Here is a 19,606-nt window from a genome sequence, read left to right on the forward strand (position 1 = left end):
GTTGTTTGAAAAAAGAAGAGGATTTAAAAAAAAAAAGGGAGAGAATGTGATCAGGCAGGAGAGAAGAACAAAGCCATACACTACAGATTTAGGGTATATTTTGATCTGTTAGAAGAAACTGTCTCAAAATTTTAAAGAGAGAACAACTTATATATATATGCCAAAAATAAGGGTAACTACTATGAAGGGATAGAATATGACTCAAAAAATGAAAAATAAAAATGTTTTTTAAAAAAGGGATTGATAAGATGTTGGTTGAAAAAGGGAAAAAGAAAAATTAAAAAAAAAAAAAGACAGTTAAAAAAAAGAAATTAACTTTGAAAGACTAAAGAATCATGGTAAAAAAGCCATGGATTCTGTGTGCATTATTCCCCTCACGTTGGAGTTCTGCCGTTCTCAATGATTGGTAAACTTGGTCTTGGCTGACTGTTTTTGCTGAGGGGCCTGTTGCCGTGGTTCCCAAATGTCTTTGCCGGAGGTGGAATTGACCCGCCCTTGCCGGTCCAGGCTAAGTAATCTGCTCGGGTTTGCTCTCGGGAGCTTTTGTTCCCTGTGAGCTTTCCGTACAGCTTTGGAGGCCGAGAGTGAAAATGGCGGCCTCCCAATCTCCGCCCTGGAGAAACCGAGAACTCGGACCCCACTCCTCAGTGAGCCCCCAGAGAAAAGCAGTCTCCCCGGTCTCAGCCGCACTCTGTGCTCATCCGGCCTGTGACTGAGCGTTTCTATCTCTGGCACATGACCTCATGTGGAATCTCCAAACCCAGCAGATCCCTGCGGTGTGCTACCACGCTGCTCCTCCCAGGGGAGGAAAGGGAGTCTCGCCGGATCTGCCACTTGTTGGGTCCCTGCTGGAAGAGCAGTGGCCCGTCTGTGCCGTGGATCATGGTTTATGGCAATCCTGAGCTGCGAGCCCACTCCTCGGCTCCGTCTCTGCAGCTGGCTTCCCTGCTCCGATAACCTGGGAGCTATGCTGCACTCACGCACCCCCGATCTTCCTGTGACCCCAAGGGTCCTGAGACCACACTGTCCCAGAGAGGGTTCCACCCCCTGGTTAGCCACTGGAGCGACGTCCCTCAGCAGAGCCGACTTCTAAAAGTTCCGATTTTGTGCTCCGCGGCTCTATCACTTGCCAGAAGCAGCTGACGGAGGCCCCCTCCCCCACCGTCTATCTTCCCGAATATCGCCTCGGATTCACTTCTCTGCACGTCCTACCTTCCAGAAAGTGGTCGCTTTTCTGTTCAGAGGGTTGTTGCTATTCTTTTCTTCGATCTCCTGTTGAGTTTGTAGGTATTCAGAATGGTTTGATCCCTATCTAGCTGAATTCCTGGAACCAGACTAAATCCAGGTGTCCTACTCCTCTGCCAACTTGCTCCTCTCCCCTCATCTCTTTATTTTTTTAATTCTCTTTTAGTTTTTAGTTATTTTCTCCTTGATTGTTCTAAGGATTATAGTATGCATCTTAACTTCTGAACAGTCTATTTCGGATTAATACTATCTTAATTTTCATAAAATTCAGTAATTTTGCTCTAATATAGCTGAATTTCCTTACCCCTTTGTGTTATTGTTATATATATTACATGACATATATAATACATACATACATTTATACAATGTAATATATTAAAATATTTATAAATATGTATAATTTATGTATGTTATAAACCCAACAATATATTCTTCTAGCCTACAAGAGACTTGTTTCAGACCTAAAGAGACATGCAGACTGGAAGTGAAGGCATGGAGAATCGTTTATCATGCAAATAGAAGTGAAAAGAAAGCCAGAGTAGCAATACTTATATCAGACAAAATAGACTTAGTTTTTTTAAAGATTTTATTTGTTCATTTGACAGAGAGCACAAGCAGGGGGATCGACAGGCAGAGGGAGAGGGAGAAGCAGGCTCCCTGATGAGCAGGGAGCCTGATGTGGGGCTCGATTCCAAGACCCTGGGATCATGACTTGAGCCAAAGGCAGATACTAGCCACCCAGGCACCCGAGACAGAATAGACTATTTTTTTGAAAAAGATTTTATTTATTTACTTGAGAGAGAGAGACAGAGAGATCGAGCAGGAGCCGGGAGGAGGGAGAGCAGGCTCCTCACAGAGCAGGGAGCCTGATGGGGGCTCAGTCCCAGGACCCTGGGTTCATGGCCTGAGCCAAAGGCAAACGCTTAGCCACTGAGCCGCCCAGGTGCCCCCAAAATAGACTTTAAAACAAAGGCTGTAACAATGGACAAAGAAGGATATTATATAATCATAAATGGTACAATCCAGCAAGAAGATCTAACAATTGTAAATATGCACCCAACATGGGAGCATCCAGATATATAAAGCAGTTAATAACAAGAAATATTTGAAGTAATACAAATAGTAGTAGGGGACTTTAACACCCATTTACATCAATGGATAGATCATCCAAGCAGAAAATCAACAAGGAGACAGTGGCTTTTAATGACACATTGGACCAGATGGATCTAACAGATATATTCAGAACAGTCATCCTAAAACAGCAGAATACACATTCTTTTCAAGCAGACATGGAACATTCTCCAGAATAGATCATATGTTAAGCCACAAAATAAGTCTCAACAAATTCAAAAAGACTGAAGTCATATCATGCATTTTTTCTGACCACACTATGAAACTAGAAATCATCCACAAGAAAAATACCTGGAAAGCAGGAAAATACACGGAAAAACCTGGAAATACACAAATGTTAAATGACATGCTACTAAACAATGACTGGGTCAACCAAGAAATCAAAGACAAAATAAAAAAAATACATGGAGGCAAATGAAAATGAAAACAAAATAGTGTAAAAATCCTTGGGATACAGCAAAAGCTGTAAGAGGAAAGTTTATAGAGATATAGACCTATACCTCAAGAAGCAAGAAAAATCCTAAATAAACAACCTAATCTTACATCTAAGGGAACTAGAAAAAGAACAACAGGCAAAACCCAAAACCAGCAGAAGGAAGGAAATAATAAAGATTAGAGCAGGAATAAGCAAAATAGAAACTAAAAAAAACCAAAAAAACAATGGAATAGATCAATGAAACCAGGAGCTGGTTTTTTGAAATGATCAACAAAATCAATAAACCTTTAGCAGGACTCATCTGCGGGGGGGGCGGGTAACTAAAAAAACAAAGTCAGAAATGAAAGGGGAAAAATAACAGCTGACACCACAGAAATACAAAAGATTGTAGGAGACTGTTATTTAAAATTATATGCCAACAAATTGGACAACCTAGAAGAAATGGATAAATTCCTAGAAACATATAATTTCCCAAAACTGAATTAGAAAGAAATAGAAAATTTGAACAGACTGATTACCAGCAGTGAAATTGAACCAGTAAGCAAAAAACTCCCAGCAAACAAAAGTCCAGGGCCATACAGCTTCACAGGTGAATTCTACCAAACATTTAAAGAGGACTTAATGCCATTCTTCTTAAACTATTCCAAAAAATCAGAGAGGAAGGAAAACTCCTCTAATTCATTCTATGAAGCCAGCATTACTCTGATACCAAAATCAGATAAAGACATTACAAAAAAAAAAAAAGGAACTAACTCTGATATCTCTGATGAACATAGATGCAAAAATCGTTAAAATATTGGCAAACTGAATCTAACAATACATGAAAAAGAACATTCACCACAATCAAGTGTGATTTATTCCTGGGATTCAAGGGTGGTTCAATATTTGCAATCAGTGTGACACATCGCATAATAAAAACCATATGATCATTTCAATAGATGGAGAAAAAGCATTTGACAAAAGTACAGTATCCATTCATGATTTAAAAAAAAACCCGCAGTGATGTAAGATTAGAGGGAATATACTTCAACAAAATAATAGCTATTAAAAAACCCACACTAACATCATGCATTTCCTCTAAGGTCAGGAACAAGATGGGGATGTCCACTCTCACCACTATTATTTAACATAGTAATAGAGGTCTTAGTCACAGCAGTCAGACTAGAGGAAGGAATAAAAGGCATCCAAATTGGTAAAAAAGAAGTATAACTGTTTGCAGACAACATGATACTTTATAGAAAACCCTAAAGACCCTCCAAAAAACTACTAGAACTGATAAATGAATTCAGTACAGTTGCAAGATACAAAATTATTGTACAGAAATCGCAACATTTTTATATACCAATAACAAAGCAACAGAAACAAATTAAGAAAGCAATTCCATTTACAGTTTTAATAAAGATAATAAAATACTTTGGAATAAACAACCAAGGAGGTGAAAGACCTGTACTCTGAAAACTATAAAACATTGATGAAAGATACTGAAGACAACACAGACAAGTGGAAAGATATTCCATACTCATGGATTGGAAGAACAAATATTGGTAGAATGTCCATACTACCTAGAGCAATGTGCAGATTTAATGTAATCCCTACCAAAATACCAACAACATTTTTCACAGAACTACAACAGACAAATCCTAACATTTGTATGGAACCACAGAAAACCCCAAATAGCCAAAAAAAATCTTGAAAAAGAAAAATCTGGAGGTATCACAATTCCAGATTTCAAGTTATACTACAAAGCTGTAGTAATCAAAACAGTATGGTACTGGCACAAAAGTAGGCACATAGATCAGTGGAATAGAATAGAAAGCCCAAATATAAACCAATGTTTATATGGTCAATTAATCTTTGACGAAGGAGGAAAGAGGATGCAATGAGAAAAAGACAGCCTTTCCAACAAATGGTGTTGGGAGAACTGGACCACTGGCCTATACCATACACAAAGAAATTCAAAGTGGATTAAGGACCTAAATATGATACCTGAAACTATAAAAATCCTGGAAGAGAGTACAGGCAGTAATTTCTCTCTGACATTGGACATATCAACTTTTTTCTAAATATGTGTCTTGAGGCAAGGGAAACAAAGCAAAGATAAACTCTTGGGACTATATCAAAATTAAAAATCTACATAGCAAAGGACACAGTCAACAGAACTAAAAGACAACCTACTGAATGGGAGAAGATACTTGCAAATGACATTTCTGGTAAAGGGTTAGTATCCAAAATATATAAGGAACTTATACAACTCAACATTCAAAAATAAATAATCCAATTAAAAATGGGCAGAAGATGTAAACAGACATTTCTCCAAAGAAGACATACAGATGGGGTGGCTCGGTTGTTTAAACGTCCAACTCTTGGTTTCATCTCAGGTCATGATCCCGGGGTCCTGGGATCCAGCTCCACATTGGGCTCTGTCCTCCGTTTGGAGTCTGCTTGTCCCTCTCCCTCCCCCTCTGCTGCTCCCTGCTCAGGTGTGCTCCCTGTCTCACTCTCTCTCTGTCTCTGTCTCTCTCTCAAATGGATGAATAAAATCTTAAAAAAAAAAAAAAAAGACATACAGATGGCCAACAGACACATGAAAAGATGCTCAACATCACCCATCATCAGGGAAATGCAAATCAGAACTACAATGAGATATCTGCTCACATCTATCAGAATGGCGAAAATCAAAAGCACAAGAAACAGCAAGCGTTGGTGAGGATGGGGAGAAAAAGGAACCAGTTCCTCTTGCACTGTTGGTAGGCGTGCAAACTGGTGCAGCCACTGTGGAAAACAGTATGGAGGTTCTTCAAAAAGTTAAAAATGGAATTACCCTATGATCTAGTAATTGAACTGTGGGGTATTTACCCAAAAAATATAAAAGCACTAATTCAAAGGGATACATGCACTCCTATGTTTATTACAGCATTATTTACAATAGCCAAATTATGAAAGCAGCCCATGTCCATTAATAGATGAATGGATAAAGTGTAGAGTGTGTATTTTTTATGACTAATTCTTTTTTTATGGCTGAAATAATATTCCATATATGTATATGTATTTCTAATATAATATTATTCAGCCATAAAAAAGAATTAAATTTTACCATTTGCAACAACATGGGTGGATCTAGGGAGTATCATGCTAAGTGAAATAAGTCAGTTGGAGGAAGACAAATACCATATGATTTCATTCATCTGTGGAATTTAAGAAACAAACAAGCAAAGGGTGGGGGGGAGGAGAGAGAAACAAACCAAGAAACAGACTCTTGACTATAGAGAACAAATTGATAGTTACCAGAGGTTAGGTGGGTGAAATAGGTGATGGGGATTAAAGAATACTCTTATTGTACTGAGCACTGAGTAATGTATAGAATTTTTTAATCACTGTATTGTATACCTGAAACTAATATAACAATATGTTAACTATACTGGAATTAAAATAAAAAATAAAAATGTATATTCCTCTATTTACCCATGTATTTGCCATTTCTAGTTTTTCATTTCTTCTTGTGGATTTGAGTTACATCTGGGGTTATTTCCTGTAAGGCAAATCTGCTGACAACAAATTCTGTCCGCCATTACTTATTTTGGAATGTTTTCATTTTGCCTTTATTTTTGAAGGATAGGGTCTTTTTTTGTTGGATATAGAATTTTTGCCTGCCCACCACCACCACTGCAAATATGGCATTCCACTGCCTTCTGTCCTCCATTGCATCTGATGGGAAGTCACTAGTCAACAATTCTATTGTTTTTCCTCATTATTTTCAAGAGTTTCTTTGACTTGATACATCTTTGACTCTGACATGTCTAGGTACAGAACTCTTGTGTCTATCCTATATGGGACTTTTGAGCTTGTGGGATCTGTACATTATCATCAGATTTGGGAAATTTTAAACCATTATTTCTTCAGATATTTTTTTCTGCCCCTTTCTTTCACCTTTTCTCCTGGTACTCCCATTAGATGTATGGTAGTACACTCAGTGTTATTGCATAGGTCTCTGAGGCTCTGTTCATTTTTCTTCAAACTTTCCTCTCTGTTCTTGAGATTGTATAATTTCTATTGATCGATCTTTTAAGTTTACTGATTCTTACACTATTTTAGATCCACTATTGGGCCAATCTACTGAATTTTTCATTTCTAATACTGTACTTTTAAACTCTAGAATTTGATTTCTTTTTTGTTTGTTTCTATATTGTGATATCCTATTTGTTGTCACCTTTTTTTTAATTCTTTAAACATGATTTCCTTTAATTCTTCGTACATATTTATAATAGCTGCTTTTGAACTGTTACTGAATACAACATCTGGGCTCACTCAGAAACTATTTCTATTGACTGCTTCTTCCCCTGGTTATGAGTCACATTTTACTGTTTGTTTACATATCTTGTAATTTTTTTGTTAAAAACTGGACATATTTAATAATGTAACAACTCTGGATCTGATTCCTCCCCAGCCTCCCTCCCACCTGAGGGTTGTCATTATTGACATATTGGTGTTATTGTGTATGTTTGCTTATATTTAAGTGACTTGACTGGGCTTAATGTGCACAGTCTTTCTCCCCCATGGGGTACAGACAGTCGTATCTGCTCAGGTTTTTAAAAATTATTTTAATTTTTAGCCAGGCCTTCTTGGGCTGCCCTTTTGTCTGTGTAGCTTGGTGGTCAGCTAGTGATTGGTTAAAGCTAGTGATTGTGCTCAAACATCTTGCGCTAGTAAAGCTTCTCTCCTTTGTGAGTATGTTAGGGAGCTCATCTAGTTTTCAACTATGCCCCAACTTTTATTTTCTGCTGAGCCTCTCAGTTCTTCCCTTCACATGTGGGAAGCCTCTCAATCAGCCATGGGTATGTGCAGAGCTTAGGCCCTCTCAGGTCAGCTCTGAGTACATAAGCAGCCTCCAGTTAGCCAGGAATATGTGGAGAGTTTACCTAGCCCACTGTGGCTCTCATTTCCAGAATCTCCTTGTTAAATTTCTGGATTTATGTTCCAACTGGGGTAGCAACCTCAGACTTGCAGAGCTTTCTCTTTTATTCTCCAGTTGAGTTTAATGCTTTTATGGTCAGTGCTACTTAGTGTGGGGTTTTCATCCTCCACTTCAGATCACATCAGCAACCTCAGGCAGTGAAGTTGCTGGTTTTCATGGCCAACTACTACATGGACTGTGCTTACATGGGGGTAAGGAGCAGCCAAGCGTTAACACCACTGACTCTCATTGTTCTTACTCCATAATTTTTCATAAATAAACAGTTTTGAATTTGTTGTTTGACTTTGGTTGTTTTCTGGAGTCCTGAAATGGTTTTTTTTGACATTTTTGTCTAGTTTTATAATTGTTTTGAGGGGAAAGGATTTGCTGACCTCTTCAGTTTGCCACAGCTGGAAGTCCTGCCTCCAGCTTTGTATTTGCAGTATTTTTGGTTTTGGTTATTTTTAAAAGGCTAGCTAATTAAAAACCTGAAGCACATCTATATATTGTAGCTGCTTCAGCAGTTTGCTTTACAATGGAAGAAGTTAGGAGATTGTGATTAGGTTAGGGGTGGGACTGTAGTTCTGCTATAATTCTGCTGACAGCACTCTCCTGTGGAATGTTTCTTAATAGCATATTCTTGTGTAATGATGAAGAAAACGTTTATTTTTTTAAGTAAGCAAATTCCTTTGGAATTCTACCAAAACATAAGAAAGATAGTATGTATACTCCTTGCTACAAAATAAATCAGTGGCACAAGGAAATATATGACAGAATTCATTGGGCTGGTATAGATGTGTATTTTTACAAAAAATAATAAAAAGAATTGTCCTCTTTGAAAATTACTCATCATACAAATTTCAACGTGAAGTGCCTTTTTATGCTCAATTTTAACTGAGAAATTTGTCTTTACCTTTTTAGTTCTATAGTAATAGAAATATAGAAATGTACACAAAATAAAATATATAGCTCAGTGATTTATCACAAAGTACACACTTCTATATCCACCATTCATATAAGAAATAGGCCATCACTAGCACACAGAAGTCCCTTCTGGTCTCCCCCATCATCGCCTCCCCGAGATAACCCCTATCCTGATTTTATGGTAACTACTTCCTTTCTGAATAGTTTCTATCTCCTAAGTATACATCCCTAAAAAATAGAGTTCAGCTTTGCTTATATTTTTAATATTATGGAAATGAAATCTTACATTATTTGTGACTGGTTTCTTTTGTTCAAAATCAGGGGTATGAGATTCATGTATGTTGTTGAACGTAGCAGTAGTTCATTTTAATCACTATAGAGTTTTCTATTATATGAATAGACAACAATTTGTTAATTTGTTCTCTCATGGATAGTTGGATTGTTTCCAGTTTTAAGAGCATTAAAAATATTACCGTGAACACACTCATATGTTTAGTGATAGGTGTGCACATTCCTTTGGGGTATATACCTTGGAGTCAGATTGCTGGGTCACACTGTATTCATATCTTCATTTTAGTATATAAAGCCAATCTGTCTTCCATAGTGATTATACCAGTTTACATTCCTACTAGCAGTCTCTAAGAATTACATTGTACTACATCTTCACTAAAAATTTGGTATTGTCTACCTTTTATTATTAGCCATTCTGGTGGTTATATAGTACTTTCTCATTATGGTTTTAATTTTCATTTCCCAAATGACTAATAAGGTTAAGGTCCTTTTCATATGTTTATTGGCTGTTTGGATTATCCGTTTTTGTAAAATGCCTATTTTGTCCCTTTTTAAAAATTGATATGTATGAATTCTGCATGTATCTGGATAAGCACTTTATTCCTTATATGTGTGGTACAAATGTCTTCTGCATGACTTGCATTTTTACTCTTAACAATGTACAGATAATGAAAAGAAGCTCTTGATTTTAAAGTAGTCAGATACATGAATTTTTCTTTTGCATTCTGATTTGTGTTTTTTGTGTCCTATTGAAATCTTTCCCTGCCCCAGTATCTTGAAGATATTCTACTACATGTTCTCTTCTAAAAGCTGAATGATTTTGCTTTTCACATTTATATCTACAATCCACCTGGAATTTGTGTATGGAGTGAAGTAGGGGTGAAGAATCATTCTGATTTTCCGTATGGGTATCTAGTTGTTCTATACCATGCATTGAAAAGAATGTTGTATCTGTCAGGGTCCAATGAGGAGAAAGAAACCATACCAGTTATTTAAACAGAGTTTTTAAAGTTGGGGGGATGCTAATTAGCTGTAAAGTTGTTTGTAAAGTTTAAAGTTGTAGGTAATTAAAAAGACAAGAAGAAACACTAAGGTATCATGGAAGTAATAGCTACCTCTAGCTATGGCTAGAGGAGTATCATGAAGAGGTTGGAATTATTAAGACTTAGAACCCCATGCAGTAGAAATTCAGATATCTAAGGAGAGGATACAAGCTCACTAGTGCTGGTATCTGGGGTGGAGGATGCAGTGAGGCTGCTTCTGCAAATGGGAAAACTATAAACTGGGCTCAGCTGCAGTTACAGGAAGGCATTGCCACTGCTGGGAGTGAAGAAGTGTTGCTAGGGTGACACAGAAACAAGAGACAGGCAGGAAGCTCACAGGAAGGGGCAAGTCCCCTTTACCTCCTCCAGCCTTGTAGTCTTCTCTAAAGCACCCTGTTGGCAGAGCCTAACATGGAACTAGTTAGCAAAACCAAAATGTGGTTTGCAGAGTCATAGCCCCAATATTTATAGAGTTGTGTTCAGACAGATGGGTTTGAAGCTGAGAAACAATAGCTTATGGTACAGCCTTCCTATCTACAAAGACACCTTTATGACAAGCCAAGTGTCTGTATATGTGAGAATCTGTTTTGGGGTCATATTTCTATTTCTTTGGTCTTGCTCCAAAATTATGTTATCTAAACTATTGTAGCTTTATGTTAAGTTTTCATATGTAGTAGAGCAATTTTTGCCACCTTCTTCAAGAGTGTTTTAGCAGTCCATGGCTTATTTGCATTTCCGTAAAGACTTTAGAACTGACTTGTGTAGTTCCACAAAAAGAAAACCTTTTGGGGTTTTGGTTGGTATTTTACTGAACCTATAAATCAGTTTGGGGAGAGTTGAAATTTTTATAATATTGAGTTTTCTTTTTTTTTTTTAAAGATTGTATTTATTCATTTGAGACGCAGAGATACAGAGAGAGAGAAAGCATGAGCAGGGAGAGAGGCAGAGGGAGAGGGAGAAGCAGGCTCCCCGCTGAGCCAGGAGCCCGATGTGGGGCTCTATCCCAGGACCCTGGGATCATGACCTGAGCCGAAGGCAGACGCTTAACCATCTGAGCCACCCAGGTGCCCCAATATTGAGTTTTCTAGTCCATGAATATGGTATGTCTCTCCATTTATTTGTCTTTAATTTCTCTTGATAATGTTTTTTAGTATTTTTATGTAGAAGCGTTGCTTACTTAGCTTTTGTTAGCTTTAATCCCAGATACCAGATATTTTTATATTATAAATAGTATCTTGAATTTTTTTATTTCAATGTTTTAATTTTGAAATTTTTCAAACATATATTTTCTGTATTTTTGAATAGTTTGACCTCATTATACTGATCACCAGATTCAATAATTACCAACATTTACTTCATTTGTTTCAACAATCATTCTTGATGAAGTATTTTAAGACAAATCTTAACTCTCATGTCATTTCATCTATATATACTTAAGTATACATTCCTAGAAAATATGGACATTTGATTTATAACCATAATTCTAAGCCATATTCAGATTTTCCTTTTTATTTCAAAAATTAAATTTTACTGGTATATTGGTATGTTCAGTTTGCTTTTAACTAACAGCGTATTAGGACTTAAATTTTATGTTAAGTAATGAAAATATTAGCTTAGCCACTAAAATATTAAATAATAAGCAATTAAACACAAATTTTTTTCCAATGATGTGAACTTTGCTTTTCTAAATTCATTACAATTTTTCAACACCGTCAAAACCATTCTTTCATTTGGTGTCTTCTATATTTGTAAACCCAATGTGCAACAAAAATTGCCATTCTTTAAAAAAAAAAAAACTTTATATTTCTCAGTATTCCTATTACTGAATACACATCTTTCAGGAAGTCATCAGTGGGATTAAAAGCAAGCACTTTTTTGTGTGACATCTTTTTTTTTTTATCCTTTATAACTTCTTTTGCCATAAATTGTTAAAATATAAGAAGAAGGTGCAGTTGTGAATTTTTTCCTTTGTATCTTTGTACAGAAATCTGTCTTTCAGGGGCGCCTGGGTGGCTCAGTCAGTTAAGTGTATGCCTTCGGCTCAGGTCATGATCCCAGGGTCCTGGGATCGAGCCCCACATCGGGCTCCCTGCTCAGCAGGGAGCCTGCTTCTCCCTCTCCCTCTTCCTGCCTCTCTGCCTACTTGGGCTCTCTGTCTATCTCTCTGTCAAATAAATAATTAAAATCTTAAAAAAAAAAAAAAAGGAAAGAAACCTGTCTTTCATTGCAGGTGGTTCTCCTTCCCACACAATATTCATGGGTCTGTTTCTAGGAGAAGACTGGCTAGTGGCCATGAAAACTTCCTAGAGTTGGCAGGCTAGGCTGTGTCATGTTCACCCTCGAACATGAGAAAATCCCTATTGAAAAGACAGTGTGGCAACTTTCCTGCAGCAAGTCATACTCCTCACAAAGATATTTGACAGTGACTGAGGAAATAAGTCTCTGTGTCTTTCCCAGCATCTGCAGCAAGGATGAAACTAATTATTAATTCATGGCTGTCTAAGGAACAAAAATTGTTCTCAGGTCAACAATAATTAGTATAAGAGGATTTTGTGCCTATATTTTAACTTAACCAATGATAATTGATGGGGAATTGAGGTCTTAAAAGTTAGATCTTATTCATTGGTAACAAGTATTTGAAAATAAATATGCCAGCCTGATATTGGATGATTTGCCTGTGTCTTATTTCTCCTCCCTTATCAGCACCCCTGGGGATCTCACTACAGATCAGAATGGCCCAGTGATGTCTCACCTGCTAGGATCATTGCTCTTTACACTTGTTTAAACAACAGAGTCAGAGGATGTTTAAGTTCATATTTAACTCTTTCAAGTAAATGTAGATGTTTTGATTCTTCTGGTCAATAGTGGAATGTGAGGATATGAGAAAAAGAATGAACCATTTCACTGCTTTGGTTTAGTCTTTTTTCCTTGTAGTATCAGATTAACAAATCTGAAGATCAGTTTAGGAGAAGTATCTTGAAAAAAAGGACAAGGATCTCTTTCTTATATATAGAGCTAACTCAGCAAATACCAAATTTGGATAAATACAAAAGAAAAACCAAACATCAGAAAACCCCAACTGATGGAACAAATTACCTAATTATGAGAATCTTTTTTCATGTGTCTTTGGGTGGAGACAGGGAAGCCTAGAAAATTTATTCCTCTGAACGGTGTGCAACTCTATAAATTATGTCAAAGTACACAAACTGTAGCCTGTTAAAATTTTGGTTAGAAAGACCAAAGAGATGTAAAAATAAATTCTTTATTCCTTAACCTGTAGTGTCCTTGAACATGTAACAGGGACTAAGGTACAAATAAGATACATTTTTTTAGATTTATTTGTTGTCAAAAATTTTACCTCATAGTTTGCGATTGTTTTCTCAAGCTGACTTAATCTAAATATAAGTAAAAATAACTTTTAAGGAATGAATATCAAAATGAACACGAAGGCAATAATCTAAATATTTAGAGTCTAGTTAAGAGGTTCTGTTACTGAGATACGTACTGTATTGGTACAGTTGACGTAGTAATTGTAGTGTGTATAGCAAAAAATAGAAGATTGCTGATTACAAGTTTATGTGAATAGAATTAGAAGAACCTGATTTTCTCAATCCGAGTAAAACATTCTCATTATAAATTATTTATTTGCTCGGAATAGTTAAAAACCTGTATCAGAAACATGAACTTTAAAACTGCTAACCCATGTGGGGAAAAGATTCTTCACATAAAATGAATGTGGAGCATATAATTTCTTGGAGATCTTGCTTAGTAGTTATACTAATTTAAAGCTGTTGTAATGTTAGGTTCTAGTGCCTGGGAATGTATCCCCAATAAGCTTCATTCTTGTTTCATTCTAACCCTTCTACTTGTCAGTAATTTAAGCAGATTTGTGGCAGTGGTCAGAGTTTCCTAGGATTAAGAAAGCTCTACAAACAAAACAACCACACCAGATCTAAAAAGCTTCCTATTTGGTTTTGTACTCGTTTGGCTGACTATATTTCTCTGAAGAATGGCTTGTGGATTCTTCTGGCTGTTTAAAAAACAGTTGAACTGGTATTCTCAGTGTAGAGGATTGATGTACTCCAGGCAGATGTAAGAAAGGATTCTTTTTTCACAACCCTTAAAACTGTATTTAGTGTAACTTGATTGCCCATGAAGATAATGAGGTAAAATGACAGATGCACTGTTTTATATAAGGCTTCCAGTATTTAGTAGAGAAAGTGACCAGTAAGTGAATTGTAGACCAAGGGATGGCACCTTTTTTCTTTAACAAGGCAAGTTGCCCTAAATTTTGTTCATCATTTCTACAGCTGGAGCTTCATTAACAAATACAATTGGAATAACCAGGGTATTGCAGCCACAGAAGAACTAAGCACAGCAAGCCTTTCAGTAACAAAAAAAATAGAATTCCTGTGTAACAGGCTTCCACACTTATCTGTGTTCTGTGGTACTGTTTGAGCTGAACTAAAGCATCTGCTACCTCAAGTTAAGAGAGAACAAACTCAACATGGCGTGAAATTACTGCACAGCCATTCACATTCATTAGAGTTATATTGTTACCAGCCACAGGCATGACTGGCTTTTGCATGAATAATAAAATAAAATGCTGCTTTGTGAATTTTACCTTACAACATTGCAAGGCACAGTACTAACCTTGGGCCAGGATTAGGTTTATCGTAGAGCAGCTCTCCTCACCACAGTAGAGTCAAGACCAGTAAGAAGTCAGAAGTTAGGAAGTATTGCTGTATGAGGCCTGGGGAAAGGGCCTTGTGTTAAATCAATTTACTCATTTTTTTAAAACAAATATTTATTGTGCAGACTAGCTATTTGGAGATGTTAAAATTATTAAGCTACCATTTGGCAACCGTCATAGTAATAGTTGACTCAGGCAAAAATCCTCAATGGATGCTAAAGGCCATGGGTCAAAGTCTGATGAGGTATAGAACAGTTATACAATTACCAAGGGAAAAAAGTAATTTTGCAGTGTGGCCACCTGACAGACACCTCATCCAAGTGATCAAAGTTAATCACCAGAAATGGGGAACATTGACATCATATGCCTCATAATATATTCACTGAGAAGACCTCACTTCTGAGTTATTCCTGTTAAAAATGCCTGACCTGGGGCGCCTGGGTGGCTCAGTCGTTAAGCGTCTGCCTTCGGCTCAGGTCATGATCCCGGGGTCCTGGGATCGAGCCCCGCATCGGGCTCCCTGCTCCGCGGGAAGCCTGCTTCTCCCTCTCCCACTCCCTCTGCTTGTGTTCCTGCTCTCGCTATCTCTCTCTCTGTCAAATAAATAAATAAAATCTTTAAAAAAAAAAAAAAAGGCCTGACCTGTGGGGCGCCTGGGTGACTCAGATGGTTAAGCGTCTGCCTTCCGCTCAGGTCATGATCTCCAGGTCCTGGGATCGAGCCCTGCGTTGGGCTCCCTGCTCAGCAGGGAGTCTGCTTCTCCATCTTCCTCTGCCTCTCCCCACTGCTCCTGCTCTCTATCTCTTTCTCTATGTATCTCTCTGTCTCAAATGAATAAATAAAAAAATTCTTTAAAAAAAAAATGCCTCACCTGCATCTAATCATGAGAAAACACCACAAACCCAAATCGAGGAGCAGCTACAAAAATGGCAGTGTTATGGGACGCCTGGGTGGCTCAGTCGGTTAAGCATCTGCTTTTGGCTCAGATCGTGATCCCAGGGTCCTGGGATCGAGTCCCGCATCGGGCTCCCTGCTCTGCAGGGAGTCTGCTTCTCCCTCCGCCTCTCTCTCTCTCTGTCTCTCATGAATAAATAAATAAAATCTTAAAAAAAAAAAAAGGCAGTGTTACTAAAAGACAAAGGGATGCTAAGTAACTATTCTACATTAAGGAAGTCTCAAGAGACATTGACAATGAAACACATTGTGTGGTCCAAAATTTTCCTCCCTTGCTATTTGACATTTTTGTCTTCTAGTCTAGTTATAGAAGTGGTATTGAATAGGAAAAAAAAAATATTTTTAATAGTCTGAATTAATACTATACCCAGTTTCCTTCCTATTTTACCTTTATGTGGATTTTTAGGCAGTGTTTTGGATTGGATTTGGGTTTGGGTTTTTGGTTTTTTTGTTTTTTTTAATATGGGACATTTCACGAATTTGCGTGTCGGGGCTGTGCTAATCTCTGTTGTGTTCCAGTTTTAGTATATGTGCTGCTAAAGGGAGCACTGGGTAGGTGTTTTTTAAGCAATAATTGCGAATGACAGTTCAAGCTATTGAAAACCTAAAAATTATAATTCTTAATTGTTTTACCAAATTTTCAATCAACGTAAGAATAGAGTCCTCATGCTGTTTAAATAGTAGAATGCACCATTTAAGAGTTTCATGAGCACCTAAGAAAAGAAGTAGTGATCACTAAGATGAATTTATAAAGTCATGGTATTCATAAAGAAATTTGGTATAGTTTTTAGACAGGTTGGTAGGTAACAGTAATGCTTCATTTTCAGGAAGGCAATTTGATGAGTGTCTGATTTCTTGTGGACAAGATGAAGAAATAAACTGAGTGATTATAGTTAATTAAATAAGTAATTCAATAATAATTGGAGGTCAGGCTCATAAGTAATTTCTAGTGTTGTATCTGTTGCAGAGATCTCTTCTGTCCTGTTAATAACTTGGATAAAGTCATTGATCACCTATGGAACAGACTTTTTAAATGACACAAATCTGGGAGGGATAGCCAAAGCATTGGATAACTGAAACTGGAACTGAAAGATAATGGTAGCCAGGAATGACAGGCAGGAATCCGCAAAATAAATTTGACAGGAATAAATTCTACAAGGACAACCAGTCATATGTGTTGGGTGGAAGGAAAAGCTTTAAGATAATTCATGGAAAAATCACTTGCAAAATGGTCAGTTGGCCATCTTTAACAAATTTATTGCTTTGTTTCCTTTAACTATTTGATTTAATATGTATCGTTTGGGTCCAGTCAGAAAAATGGAAACCATACTAGTATGTCAAACATAGGGAAATGTAATACAAGGAGTTGGATATACAGGTGTTAGAAGACTAAAAGATAAAAAAGGGGGGACACTGAGCTATTAAAGAAAAACTACAGGAGGCACAGTTACCACACCAAGAGCCTTATAAGAAGCAAAAGGGAAGAAGTCTTCATAATCTAGAAGCTATGGCCCTAAGTTGGCACTCGGACTTATGAGGAGGGGACACTGTTCAGCTACTGGTGGGATTGAAATCCATATTACTAAAAGATGTTCATTTATGTAAGAAGCCAAAATAATTAAATTGTGTTCTCTATATTGAACTAAACGTAATGACATCTGAATGAACATCTCTTCCATCTTGAATTTGGTTCCGAGAATGAACTGATTTGACTTCAGTTGTATTAATCTGTACACCCCTCATCTTTAAAATGGCTTTACCATTAATAGCCCTCCTACCTGAGATGTGTTCTTAAGTGACCTCTCAGAAAAAGTGTTTATAGAAATTTAGAGAAGGATTAAAAAAAAAAAAAGCATGGCAATTAAGTTGGATGAGCTAAACATTCCCTTTGATTTTAAGTGTGTACTTGTTTTAATTCTTCTTTCTCACTGATATCTTAAACACTGTTTAAGTGGATTGAGTAGTTTAAGATAAAGATGATTGTCATGCTCTGAAACATTGAAGGTCAAAGTTTGGAATTGATTTCTCTCTTTCTTTTTTCCTTCTCCCCCAAATATTGCTTCTTTAGGTCAGTAACAGATCCAAGAGATGGAAAGAGAGTAGCACTCAAAAAGATGCCCAACGTCTTCCAGAATCTGGTCTCTTGCAAAAGGGTCTTCCGGGAATTGAAGATGTTGTGTTTTTTTAAACATGATAATGTAAGTGAAGTTGGTCTTTGGGATAGACTTTTTCCTACGCATGCTTAATTGTGTTAGTAGAGAGCAAAAGAGAGTAAAAAAAAAGGGGGGGGATGTGCAAGTTATTAAGAAGTTTGGGAACCTGAGACAAATTAGACCATTTTTTTGTCAAAAATGAGCAAGTTTAAGTGAATTCTAAGATGTATTGATCAACAGATAAACATTAATTGATGTAAAGAAAATGTTAATAGTCAGCTGAGGAATGATACTAATATTTAACATAGAGTGTAATATGTAGTATGAGTGATTTAAGTGGAAATAATTGGTCCCTGATTTTAAATGCTTTATTCTTAACCTTTAATATTTGAAATAAGAGATTAATTTAAAAATGTAGGGAAACAGTTTCTTCTTTTAAAAAACAGTATAGCTGTTAAAGTAACATAGGTTAGCTTATTATGGCTGTGTTGAGAGAAGTCAAGACTCATGGGTGAATAGAAGAATCATTATGGTTTGAGAGATAGCTTCTCCTCAAACCTGAAGTAAATGCTTGATACATGTAAAATTTACCTGGGGATCTTAGCATTGGACTCTGGAGTTTTCGATTTCATATGATAAGAAAAACTGCCTCACATTCTTCATTTGGTACTCAACCCACGTTATTTTAATAGCTAAAATAAAAACTTTATCATAATATAGTAATTCCTTGTGAGTCTGACTGCTTGTTTGCACAGGAACTTTTAGAACTTTGACCAAAGTGTAGGTCTCACTTTAAGAGAGAAATTTGTAGTTTGAGGTGTTTGGTAAAAGTAGGAATATCAAACAGATATGTTTACTTGAAATTCCTTGCTTTGACATATTTCATCTTATTGATTACTCCTTGACATCCGTTTTCCTTAAACTTTTTAAAAAAAGTTATTGCTATCTTTCAGTCAATTGGAATTGCCTAAAAATGTGTTTGTTTCAGTGACTTTGAAAATACCACTTGAGTTGCTATTTTATGACTGGTCCCTCAAATTTTGTAAGTGATTTAGAAAGATGTCTAGTGCTTGCTTAGTTATTTATTTCTTGAATTTGAGTGGCATCCCAACATCAAAGAGGACAAACGTTATTTACATTGTTAGAGACTCAAGTAAAGGTATCCATGGTGAAGAAATTTGCTAACTAAGGATTTCAATGACTTATTATATTCAGACCTATCTTGGCTTCTTTTATAAAGGAGGGATGGTGTAATAGGCTGTTATCTATATATATTGGTATCTTTGCCCCTGACTCATTCCTATAGAGTAACTAATTAAGTTACAAAGGTGGTGTCAGTGAGTAGCCTAAGAAAAGAAATAAAATTCTTGAAAATCATACCTATCAAAACATAGCAACCAGTTGGAGCTCCTGAGCTCTATCATAAGTGAGTGCTTGTGACTTCTGTGGGAATATTCAAAAGTGAGACAGATGGATAGAGATGAAGATGGTATGGCACCATTATTTTATATATCATGAATTTATGCTGTGCTCTGAGATCTCCAGAAGCGTCTCAGTGCCACATACCTGTTATGTGTGCAATGCCAGTCTGAGAAGCAACTGGTATTTGATGTAGTTAAGGCAACAAATGTCTATTATTGTCCTGTATAGAGGCAGTGCTAGGTCATGTGGAGGATACAAAAAAGGTTTAAAATGTCCTTTTTTGAGGGATCAGGTATTTAACACTTATTCCTATGTGTCAGGATGTACCTAGAGGCTTTCCATACATTAATTCATTTAATCCTT

At 36.8% G+C, this 19,606-nt stretch overlaps 1 protein-coding gene and 1 pseudogene across 1 annotated transcript in view; one reads left to right on the forward strand and one right to left on the reverse strand.

Annotated features, from left to right (window-relative positions):
- NLK (nemo like kinase) overlaps positions 1-19,606 on the forward strand; it is a 167,823-nt gene that overhangs the window by 78,470 nt on the left and 69,747 nt on the right. Inside the window, exon 2 of the mRNA XM_081805422.1 lies at positions 17,737-17,866. Coding sequence (XP_081661548.1) covers positions 17,737-17,866 — 130 coding nt within the window. The remainder of the gene's footprint in view (positions 1-17,736; positions 17,867-19,606) is intronic.
- Positions 16,125-16,217, reverse strand: LOC115940347 (U6 spliceosomal RNA; annotated as a pseudogene).

Source organism: Leptonychotes weddellii, chromosome 15, assembly GCF_054177405.1.
Source record: "Leptonychotes weddellii isolate Sample4059 chromosome 15, ASM5417740v2, whole genome shotgun sequence".
Lineage (NCBI taxonomy): Eukaryota > Metazoa > Chordata > Mammalia > Carnivora > Phocidae > Leptonychotes > Leptonychotes weddellii.